The sequence below is a fragment of the Polypterus senegalus genome, chromosome 17 (assembly GCF_016835505.1).
Source record: "Polypterus senegalus isolate Bchr_013 chromosome 17, ASM1683550v1, whole genome shotgun sequence".
In the NCBI taxonomy this organism is placed as follows: Eukaryota; Metazoa; Chordata; class Cladistia; order Polypteriformes; family Polypteridae; genus Polypterus; species Polypterus senegalus.
The window spans coordinates 95,749,156-95,761,525 of record NC_053170.1 but is presented as its reverse complement, the minus strand read 5'-3'; the positions used below and the strand labels follow the sequence as shown (position 1 = coordinate 95,761,525).

The 12,370-nt window shown below is 43.6% G+C and overlaps 1 protein-coding gene across 2 annotated transcripts in view; it reads right to left on the bottom strand.

Annotated features, from left to right (window-relative positions):
- ccdc40 (coiled-coil domain containing 40) overlaps positions 1-12,370 on the bottom strand; it is a 54,203-nt gene that overhangs the window by 35,294 nt on the left and 6,539 nt on the right. For both annotated transcript variants that reach the window (XM_039740409.1, XM_039740408.1), the window contains exons 2-5: positions 10,723-10,753; positions 9,024-9,198; positions 5,907-6,097; positions 3,395-3,478 (exon numbers count right to left, since the gene is read on the bottom strand). In XM_039740409.1, coding sequence (XP_039596343.1) covers positions 3,395-3,478; positions 5,907-6,086 — 264 coding nt within the window. In that variant the 5' untranslated portion in view covers positions 6,087-6,097; positions 9,024-9,198; positions 10,723-10,753. The remainder of the gene's footprint in view (positions 1-3,394; positions 3,479-5,906; positions 6,098-9,023; positions 9,199-10,722; positions 10,754-12,370) is intronic.

Below are 12,370 nucleotides of genomic sequence, written 5' to 3'. Positions count from 1 at the left end.
CAATCTGCATGGTATGCCAGTCCTTCCATACACGCAATGGGAGGAAAAATGCTGAAATCTGGTCTCATGATGTACTCCCATCTCTTATACTCATCTTTATTCAATGTCTTTTGGCCGGGTAAGGCCAGTTGGGATGCCCCTCCATGCCACTCCCCAATGTCATGGCTAGGTGGACTAGTGATGTTAAATTGGCCCCTAATGTGTGTGTTCATCCTTCAATGGGTCCTGTCAAGGGACTGCTCCTGTCTTGCATCCAGTGCTTACTGGGATAGGCCTTAGCGTCCCTGCAACTCTCCTCTGGATAAGCAAGTTAGACAGATGGATGGACGGATGGATCTTAGGATGGACTGTAGAAAACTTGTGTCCACTAGCTTGGCAGTTTGAAATGTGTCATTGCAGAATAAATAAAATTAATCTTGTTTTAGTCTAATGTATGTAATTAACGAATACCTTTAAGTATAAAATACCTTCCAATTATTTCCAATATATAATTTTATTATTTTTATCTATCTATCTATCTATTGTAGCATGCGGCCAGGGCCCTTGCCCACCTGGTATGCCTCCATACTGGGAGGACCAGGGGAGCAAGTACGGCCAGAGTGTTACTTCCCCCAGGATGCTAGATGGCAACCCCTATGGGTTGCAGTGATGCCTCGGACTCCTGCAGAGCTTCATGGGAGTTGGAGTTTGGTGCAGCCCTGTTGGGATCCGCAGGCGTCGCCAGGGGGTGCTGCAGCAGGGGGTTGCTGAGCCCTTATGGGCAGTTCTTCCGCCACACTTGGAAGTGCTGCCAGAAATGAATCATCAAGCACCTGGAGCACTTCAGGGTGCGTTACAAAAGAAGCCAGCAGCCACCACTCGGGGAGACGCGGTCGGGAGGAGGAAGACAAAGCTTGATCAGATGAGTGGGGGAGAAAGAAGTGAAAGAGACAGAAGACAATTGTTTTGTGTCTTTGTGCTTGTGAGGCTGTGCTGGACTTGTGGGAAACGCGGGAAGGTGTTTCTCACAAAGTAACAAGAAAATTAAAAAAATCAGCGTGTGCCTTGAACTTGTGTCCCACGCTTGTCTGTGTCGGGTTCAGGTGGCGCCGCCTGCCTCGGTGGTCCACACTATCTGTCATATACTACCTTTCAGTCTATCTATTATATAGTGCCTTTCATATCTATCTATTGTCAGACATGTGCATCTGGTAGACATCCTCAGGGCTCATTTAATAACTATTATACTCTGAGCCAGAGGGTGGTGCTGTTGTCTAATGTCTCTTCTCCCCTCTGGAGAAAGGATGATTGACAGTGCCTCGATATATGATGTCACTTCTGGTTCTGCCCTCATGAACCCGCCCCTCCAGTGTGCAGATGTCATAACCAGCTCCACCACCATCTTGGGGCAGTCTGAGGAAAGCTCACCTCTGAACAACAGAAACTGTTTATTTTTGCAGTTGTTTTTGTTCTGTTCTTTTTAAGCATATAATATAGTGTGGTGCCCCAAGTCTTTCTAATGTTTCTTGTGGCTCATTACAGTATCTAATATGTAGTGCCCATTCTATCTATCTATCTATCATTATATAGTGCTCTGTCTATCTATCTATTGTACCCTTTTATTATATAGTGCCTTTCATATCTATCTATCTAATAGTGCCCTATTCATATCTATCTATTCTATTCTTTCATTATGTAGTGTCCATTCTATCTATCTATCTATCATTATATAGTGCCTTTCATATCTATCTATCTATCATTATATAGTGCTCTGTCTATCTATTTTATTCTTTCATTATCCCATTCTATCTATCTAGTGCTCTGTCTATCTATCTATCGTATCCTTTCATTATATAGTGCCTTTCATATCTATCTATCTAATAGTGCCCTATTAATATCTATCTATCTATCTGTCTATTGTATCCTTTCATTATATAGTGCATTTCATATCTATTTATCTATCTATCTATCTCATGAACCTTCTTAATTTAATTTTAGAGTTATGAGAAGCCACCTCATTGTTCATCAACACTGGCAGCAAAATAGGAATAAACTCTGCACGGAGCTCCAGATTTAACATTCATATTATGACTAACATCCATTTTTATGCCCAGGGTGACAGGTAAAACATCAACTTAGATAAAACACCAAACCTTTCTATTGATAAATCCAGAAGAAACAGATATGTGTCTCAGCCTTAGCAGTTAAGTTTCTGTTCAATAATAGAAACTGGTCAAAAAGAAAGAAAAGATTCATTTCCCAGTGGGTCCCATTTTTAAACTTTGGCCAAGTGACGCCTCCAATTTATGGACCATGGAAGTAAAGGCGTCATTAGTGGCTGGTCAGGTTGATGAACCTGCATGGCACACCCTGAAGTCTTGCAGTGTTTCACACATTCACACTTAAGATGAAGTCGCTCGTATTCAAGGTGGTTTCGTGAAATAAAGACTGCAGTCACCATTAAAGTTCCAGGAATTAAAACTGCTGTGAATTTGTTTTACTTGTTAACGAAGAATAGTTATACGTATTGTGTATTCCTAAATATTCAAAACACAGAATGCTAAAGTTTAAAAAAGCACACATGCACATGTGACTTTCCAGGGCTGTAGAGGAACATAAAGACGTAAGTTAATGAAGACAACGTGGGCTGGGTGGGCTGCACACGTCCAATGCTGTGTGTTTGAAGCCCCTGCTGGTTCAGCGCCTCTCCATTTAGCTGTTGAAGAAGCTCCATAAAAATGTCTTTAAAGTTCATCTTTACACCAACAGGAACAACAAGTGGCACTCTTTCTGTTCTCATGCTAAGAAAAAACGACTTCATCAGCGATCACGGACTAACTGCCACTCACTGACTTTGTTTTTAGATGTACGTCTTAATCTACTGAATCCCCTTTGATGTTTTAGGTTAAAAAGTTGTGTTCTGGGCACCTGATGCTTGGGTCACCGTGACGGTGCTTTACAGTACCCCATTCATGAGAGACGTATCTTGACTGCGTTGCCATTCTGCTGTCTCGGCCCCCCAATTTGAGACTTGTACGGCAGGGACAGGCCATATGCGTGTAGTCTGTGTGGAAGGCCGCGCGTTCTTCCTGTGTCTGGGTGGGCATTGTTGGGGGTATTCTGGTTTACTTTGCATACACCCCTGCAGATAAAGACTCCTGTCAGCTATTTGAACATTTACCCATCTTGAGTGCGAGTGGTCCCGAAGATGGACTGGCTTTCCATCCAAAGGGGGTTTCCTGTCCAGTGCTGCTGGGATACAAACCTTGAATTGGATTGGAACTGTTAAAACGTTTTAAGAAAAACTGGCAAAACCACACTGGCCCACATACACAAACGTAAAGACCACCGAGCTGGGACCTGCCGTATGCAGTAATTCAGCGTTTCTTTGTCACATGTACGAAAGCTCACTTACTTTGTCCTTGATGTCCAGACTGAGTTTATCCAGTTGTTTTGAAAGATGGTTCCTCAGAGCTAACTGGAATCGCTTCATAAGTGGCTGTTAGTGAAGAGAATCAAATGAATTACAATAAGCAAAAGGAGAAAATGCAGACTTGCTCTTTGAAAGGCATCTATATATTGAACAATATTTCAATAAGCCCTACATTAAAAGTGAGGCATGGATTTATTATAAATAATGAATGAAAACATGTGGTCGGTGTGTGGATCCTAATAAAACAACAGCCGCACCATGGCAGGGGACACTGGGCTGTAAAGATGGCGCCCCCCTCCTTTGTGCGGTCCTGACTCTCTGTGTGATCATAAAAGATCCCTGGGTGCCCATCATAAAGAGTACGGGTATGGATAAAACTGCCCACCATGCCCCCCCACCACTCACTCCCAGTCTTTTTCACCCCTTCTCTACCTAATAGCTAATGAGTGAGGGAGCATACTGGAACAAAATGGTGGGTGCTGGCACATTGACGGTGGTTGAAGTGGCTCCCCACTCATGATGGCATCCGTCTTTGCCACTAGATGTGGCTTCCCTTTATACACTGTAGGCAGTGCCGGTGCCACGTTATTTTGTGCCTTAGTGTTAGGGTTTATGAGTGTGCCAACCCCATGTGGCGGGTATGATCTGCGGCCTAGGCCTTAATGGCGGCGCCAGCCCGGTCTGCAGGTACATATAGTAAAGTACAGGGCTCTCCAACTCTGAGCCTGGAGGGCTACCCTGGCTGCAGGTCTTCATTCCAACCCTTTTCTTAATTAGTGACCCGTTTTTGCTGCTAATTAAATTCTTCTCTTTTTAAACTGACATGCTATTTAACACTCAGACCCTTTAATTGTTTCTTTTGTCCTTAATCTGAAGCCAAACATTAATGAGATACAAAACGAGCCAAATACACGGCCAGCCCACCGGGGTCCGCCACACAATACCTGAAAATAAAGAACGGTGAAGATCTCAATAATGTTGATCTGCTCAGGTCCACAAAAGAAGGGCAAGCAAAGCAATAAATAAACGATAAATGCCATTATCTCAAATCTTTTCTCCAGAGTTTGTAAACTCACACATTGGCAGTTAAATTCCCATTTTAAAAACAAAACAACTATTTTTCTACATTCTGTTTCATTCTGAAATTCTGAATTCTGTGACTTCTTTTTTTCCTACGTTATCATAAGTTACATCCTAACCACAATGGCGCTGCCCACATTTTTTCCACAGATCTAGAAACAGACCCGCGGCTGATTAAGTGACTTGTTCAGTGACAGCGACTGAGTCACAGGGGAGGACTGAGGGACAGGCTGGTGCTGATCAGCTCCTCCATTCGGGTCACCGTCCTTTAAATCAGTGGCAGCATTGAAGAAAGCAGAAGAAAGGACAGGCAGCCCGTCATGATCCCTGCTGGATACACCACGGGACCCCACAGGGCAAATGCCAACTCCCCTGATGCCCTGAGGCACGGGAGGGCTGCCATCTATCATGCCCTGTGCCTGCTCTCTGCCCCTGGTCCTTCCATTATGAAGGTGCTGGCCTTCTGCCACAGTTTATACATTTGAGGTTCCCTGAATACACTTTTACAGTAATGTGTGTGTGTGTGTGTGTGTGTAGGTGTGTGTGCGTGTGGATGTAGGTGTGTGTGTGTGCATGTGTGAAAGTGTGAGTGTGCATGTAGGTGTATGCATGTGTGTGTGCATTTGTGTAAGTGTGAGTGTGCGCGTGCATCTGTGTAGAGGTGTGACTGTGTGTGCATGTAGGTGTATGCGTGTGTGTGTGTGTGTGTGTGGATGTAGGTGTGTGTGTGCTTGTGTAAGTGTGAGTGTGTAGATGTATGCGTGTCTGTGTGAGCATGTGTAGGGGTGTGTGTGTGTGTGCATGTATGTGTAAGTGTGTGTGCGTGCGCGCATGTGTGTGTGTAGGTGTACATGTGCGTGTGTGTTTGCATGTAGGTGTGTGTGTGTGTGTGTACACGTGTGTTTGTAGAGGTGTGTTTGTGTGTAGGCGTATGTGCGTGCGTGTGTGCGTGTGTGTATATAGAGGCCTACTTGTCTCTGGTCTCTTCACTCTGCAGCTTTCCCCCCCTAAGTCCGCTTGTGCGGTTCCATCAACTGTAACATTAAATTCAAGGCTAGGACTTCATCTCCAGGCTCCAATGCCTTATCCCCTCTGAAGTGGCCTCCACGAAGCTTCAGGACATCCCAGCCCCCCTCTTGTTTTAGTGGCTTTTGCGCACTCCCGGGTGCCCTGCTTCCTCTCTCTTTCATGTCGGCTCTTTTCCTGATCTTGTATGTTTGTCCCTACTCAGGCAACACTCACATTGTAATAACTGATGGGTTTAGCGAGTTCCATGAAATTCTGATGGCCTATTGCTGGTACACGGCATGCTGTTAATGGCATCACACAATACAATCACAATAGTATCGCATTAAGTGAAGTAAACGAAAGGCAAACAAGCTGAGAGTTTTAACCCGAGATGTGGAGAACTCACGTGATTAGGATCTAAGACGACAAGCTCAGCTTCTTCCTCTTCACTCTCTGTGTCGGTTTCCTGGAAGCCGCGCGGCTCCTCCGTATCCTCATTTTCTTTTTCCTGTTCGCTTTCCGAGCCGTCAGACAAATGCTCAGAAACTTGAAAGGTCGAGTGGTCCTGTGCGGATGACAAAGCCATATCTGCCTCTCCTTGAAAGGGTGAAAAAAAATAAAATAAAATAAAAAGCAAAAAGTTAAGTCAAAACACGACATGGACTTCAAAACATAACAGTTCAGTTTTTGCAGCTTGGATACTTTGAGCTCGCCAGTGATGGGCTGGTGTGCTGTTCCTGCGTTCCAGCTGATCCTTACTGGAAGGGGCTTTCACGTTCCCTTGCTCTGAATAAGCGGGTTTAGAAGGTGGAGGTCTTTGTAATATGCAGGAATGTGAGGGCATACGCTGACTCGGGGAGAATATGAAAAAACCCACACTGACAGGGCTGGGATTTGAAATCAGGACCCCGGATCTATGAGACTGGAAGGTTCCAGCAGCCTCCACCACCGTGATGTCCCCTTCCTTCTCAGGTGTCAATTTAATCAAAACTGATCACAACTTATCAGACCCCTGGAGATTTCAAAACCTAAACTCGAGAGTGTATTCCTTCTGTACTCACCAGTGCCTCACTGCTACTCAAGAACTGATTATTTCTTTATAGATAACTAGGGGGCTCTGCCCCCTACTCGCTTCGCTCGCCATCCCCCGGGTGGGCGCTACGCACTAGCCACTTCACGGCCCTGCTGCTCCCGTATGAGGAAGCGGATGTACAATTTAAACAGATTGTTATTTTCATGGGAATTCTTACATATGCATAATAGACCTAATTATTTTATATTACAGCAAGTAATTAACCTTAGAAAAAAAAAGTAAAACGTAATAAATCAAAAGAAAATGACGTTTCATGTTGCGTTAGAATTATTCGTTACGTTATGCGATTTCGTTCTGTTTGGCTTTGAAATTAACACACAAATACTTTTTAAACTTAAACTTTTACTGTAAAACTTTAGTAAAAACAATATTTGGAATTAACTTTTCGTCAATATCGCACTGAATTTTGATTCCGTGTTTAGTCTTACATCGTGACAATGCAATGTATAACTGCCTGTGAGTGAATATCGTTTCTTTCTCTCTAAAAAATAAATCGACTTCTTCAAATGTTTGTCTCTGTGATTTGTTAAATGTCACAGCAAAAACTATCTTAACGGAAAATTGTTAACGTTTTAATACGAATGGCATATCACGATCTCCTTTGGTGTCTCATGTTAGATGGACTACATTACCTTTCTTGTCGCCTGTTGAAAGTTTACAGGTCAGAATAGTTCGACCAATTTTGAATACAACTAATCTTGTCCTATCGCATAGTCCATCACTCAGACATAAATTACGCAATAACATTACGATACGTCCTTCTTTCTACAGTAATTCGTGCGTTGTAATTCTGGACGGTGTTAACGGTTGTAGATATTCTTCGTGATATTGTAAGTTGATGTTTTCATCTTCTGCACCATCACCACCAACTGTTTCAGCAGAGTCTATGGATACGCATTTAACCGATTTGCCGTGTAACCGATTGACAATTTTCACGTTAATTTGTTTGACTTCATCGTTTCTCGGTGCTAGGATTGCCTGTGTACTAATTTCTTCTGTTGATAACCCTTCGTGATGAAATTCTTCATTAAGATTTGATCGTAATAATTATTCTTTTATAGGGAACTTAAAGTGAGGAAAACATAAAAATGTATAAGAGCAGCGAGCACAGGAACTGTGTCTGACAAAAGTATTCACACGAATGAGAGGTGAGAGGACCGCGGGCGTGGGGCCTGAACCGGAAATGGTGGAGAGGAGGGTGGGACTTGAAAAAAATCTCTTGGAAATAGTCTCGTCTCGCCTCAGGATTTTCTCTCTATTATATAAAAAAAATCTTGGGAAGAGAGATGAGACGAGACTTGGTGCCAAGCCGGGGGCTGGAAATAAAAGACAAAGAGTAGTTGACAAAATAGAACGTCGTAAAGAATTCAAAAATGTTGGTGCGATACGCATGCAGAGCAGGTTACAGATAATAGAAGTACAAAAATTCAAAAGTCTCAAAAAAAGGATAGTAAAGATCGCATTAGCGCAAACAAATGGAAATTATTACTCGGTGAAATAACCGGAACAGCGAAAAGAGATCGAATATATCGTTCGGATTTAAACTTTTTAGATCGTCTAATTTGTGTTACCATCAGGGAAAAAAAAAAGTAGTGTTTCTTCCCAATGCAGAGGCATTTTGTGAGAATTAAAAGACTTGTTGTTTGGTGAAACTGAAATCCCGCAAGAGAAAATTTCAAGCCCCGCGAGACAAGAGCTTATGCAAAGAGACTTGGAAAAGTCCCGCCCACATTACCACGCCCACGATTCAATCATCTCTCATTTGTGTGAATGCTATTGTCAGACACATTTCTTGTATAGAGAAAGAAATGATATTCACTCATGAGCGGTTATACGTTGCGTTGTCACGATGGAAGTCCAAACACGGGATCAAAATTCAATGCGATGTGGACGAAAAGGTAAAAGCGAAAAGAGATCGAGTATGTGGATACAGGTGATATGACAGAGGTATGTAGATACTGTTTGGCTTTAAACTTTAAGTCGGAGACTTGTAGGTCGTCTAATTCGTGTTGCCAGTAGTGTTTCTTCCCAATGAAGAGGCGTATCCACGAGAATTAAAAGTTTTGTTATTTGATGAAAGTGAAATCCACATACGTGAGTGGCAGAGACACGAAGTTGCTGGTGCGTAGCACAGGAAGGGGGGGGGGTGGTTGGCAAGCGAAGCCCCCTAGTCTTTTATAATAGAGAGACAATTTTTTGCCTACGATTAAATCTTGTCAGTACGACGCTATTGTTATCTCCCACCACACCCCTTCGATGGGAGGTTGATTGGTTTTGAACTCAGTTTTGTAAAATTTGACTTACTTGTATGGAATTTTATTTGATTTTATAAATTCAATAAAAAAAAAATGAACCAAAATGAAATAAAAACTACGGAGACAGACAGCCCACCTCTAAAATGCTGTCATTTGTAAATTCAAATTCACGTACCCAGATCTTGCAACTGGTGACTGTGCAGCAGCTGATCTGTCCTGGGACTGGTGGTCTCCGAGGCGGGATGAGATTGTGTCAGCCTGGTACCCGTGTCCGGGTGGTCAAGACTCTGGGACCGTAGGGTGGGCTCCCCAGTCTCTGTGTCTTCAGCTGGCAATTCTTTGTGTTCATCCTGCAAGGTGAGCATAACCACTGAAACGACTGATGCTTGGTATCAGGCCATCAGGAAAAACAACTGCGATGTAACAAACAACTCAAAGCTCCAAAATGTGAATGTCGAGTGCCCCCCTCATGGAGTATCGATCAATCGCCGTAAAGCTCAGACACATGAACGATAAGTGCGTAGTCTCCCGTGGAGTTTTGGGAGCAGCATTTCCATACTTCTATGTGGTAGGGGGAGTCAGGGGCCTGATAACAGCTGGGCAGCAGTTCAAAAGTGCTGCGTGGCACCCTAAAAACAGGCCACCGAGACTCGAATATCGGTTTATGTTACTCCATACCAGCAGTCGTACCCTGCCCAGAATAGGGGTACTAGGACCCACTACTGGGACCAGGCCTGGGGGGCGTTCACCAGTGAGCACATGGTGGTCCAGCAACCTACGTAATCTGACTGAACTTGAAGCGACAATGTGGAGCGTGCTTGTGGGCTCGCCACCTGCAGGAAGGAGTGTGAGAGTCAGGTGTGATGCCAGTTTAGTTGGCACACATATGAAGGAAAGACCCAGACGGTGCCATTGGACCCTTTAAGTTTAAGCAAACAGAATTCAAGGAGTGACAGGACTGAAGTGCTTACAGCTGTGGAGGGAATCAGTCCAGTGGATCCCAGCTGGGCAACATGAACACACAACACAGGGGCACAGGGGCTGGAAACTTCCTACTGGGCAGATTTCGCACAAATGTTAGAAAATAAGCAGTATGGCGGAGAGAAACACTGCAGAGAGCTTTATCTCTCGACTGTGAATGTGCAAGCTGCACATCGGCAATAAAAGGATGGGGGCTTTGAACAAAGGACCCTCAAGTGATAAAGATATCTTGTGGACAACATTTCCTACGTGGACGTTTCTACTTCCTTAGAAGAAATAAGAGAGGAGAGCCCATCTTTGTAGTACCTCAGGCAGGGAACTGAACAATCAGGGAGCACCCTGGCGTAACATACTAGTGCGCTGTTTTCAAGGCTGCAGACAAATATACAGCTAGATAAACAAGTCAGGCCTTGGATTAAAGAAGGCCACCGACTTGTCACATTAAAGAAGGCCACAGACTCGTCACACATGGGGTTCTCCGTGGCCTTGGCTCTTATACTGCGCCATAAGGCACCGTGACTCAGCCGGGTCAGCTTAAGTCGTGTCGCCGGTCTTTCTTAAGAAGATCAAATCATCAGTAAGCCAGGAAACGGGTGTGTGTGTGAATGGTCACTGGGATGGAATACACCCTGCCCAGAGTTGGTTGCCAGCCTGCAGCAGATGATGCAGGGATGAGTTTGAACCTCATGGACCCTAAACTGAATAAAACAGGCGTGGGCGGACATTTTAAAAAGGAAACAGCAATACAATACCCAGCTGAGTATCAGAAAATTACCGCAGTTAGAAGACCTCTGAAGGTGATACCATTATCATTTCATTATTAAACACTACTGACTAAACAGTTCAGCTGTCGATGTCTGTGATGATAATGCAATTAAAATAAGTAAGCATACCTCCTCCTCATCTCTGTCTTCAGAGTGTAAGCTAGAAGGGAAATAAAAAATACAGAGATATGCAAATTAATAATAAATACATGAATGAATAAAGATAGATAGATAGATGAAAGGCACTATATGATAGATAGATAGATAGATAGATAGATAGATAGATAGATAGATAGATAGATAGATAGATGAAACTATATGATTGATAGATAGATAGATGGGCAGCACTGTGGCGCAGTGGGTAGCGCTGCTGCCTCGCAGTTAGGAGACCTGGGTTCGCTTCCCGGGTCTTCCCTGTGTGGAGTTTGCATGTTCTCCTCGTGTCTGCGTGGGTTTCCTCCCACAGTCCAAAGACAAGCAGATTAGGTGGATTTGTGATCCTAAATTGTCCCGTGTGTGTGCTTGGTGTGTATATGCCCTGCAGTGGGCTGGCTCCCTACCTGGGTTTTGTTTCCTGCCTTGTGCCCTGTGTTGGCTGGTATTGGCTCCCGTGACCCTGTTGTTAGGATAGAGCAGGTTGGATGATGGATGGATAGATAGAGCACTATATAATGATAGATAGATATATACTATAGATAAATATGAATAATAATAATATATTTTATTTATTTGTAGGCGCCTTTCTAAATACTCAAGGACACTGAACAATAGACAAAACACAGATTATGAACAAAAGTAAAATACAGAAGTTAAAATCAGCCAGAGCAATTGTAATCAAAGAGTAATAGCAGTCGTAAACAAATGAGTTTTAAGTTTAGACTTGAAAAGTGCGAATGATTTAATATTTCTAAGCTCAGATGGTCGTGAGTTTAGAACTGAACTGAATGCTTTGCTCCTCATGGTGGTAAGACGGACGAAGGAAACAGTGAAGTGGATAGAGGAAGGGGATCTAAGGGTGCGGGAGGGAATGGCAACATGGAAGAGGTCAGACAGATATGGAGGGGCAAGGTTGTGGAGAGCCATAAAAGTTAGTAGGAGAATTTTGAATTGAATTCAGAACTAAACTGGAAGCCAATGAAGCTGCTGCAAAACAGGAGTGATATGGTGAATAGAGGGGGTTCAAGTAATGATGTGGGCAGCTGAATTCTTGACTAGTTGAAGCTTATAAAGAGATTTGTGAGAAAGACCAAAGAAAAGGGAACTGCAATAATCGAGACGAGAAGTGACAAGGCTATGAACAAGGATAGCAGTAATAGGGCACTGATAGATAGATAGATAGATAGATAGATAGATAGATAGATAGATAGATAGATAGATAGATAGATAGATAGATAGATGTGTCCGCATCAGAAGTTCCCCTTCTAACAGTTTATGTGGGGGTCCAGCAGAAGAGCTTAGGTAGTAATTTTATTCTTCCATTCACTTACTGAACACAGGGGGCATGGGAAGCGGGACTCCATCCCCAAACCTTTGTATCGAAGGCAGGAATCACCCCTGGATAGTAGGCCACTATTTCAGCACTCACACACCAACACCCCCCATACATGGTTTCTTTAGTCGCCAATCAACCTAACAAACCCATCTTTTGGATTTGGAAGGACCCCAACCTTCGCTGGTTCACAGTCCTACTTCTAGAGTCCCGGCTTGTCCTAAGCTGTCTGATTTATTTCTGCAGTCGTGCTGAAACCAAATGCTCCTCTATGCAAAGCCCTAAAGC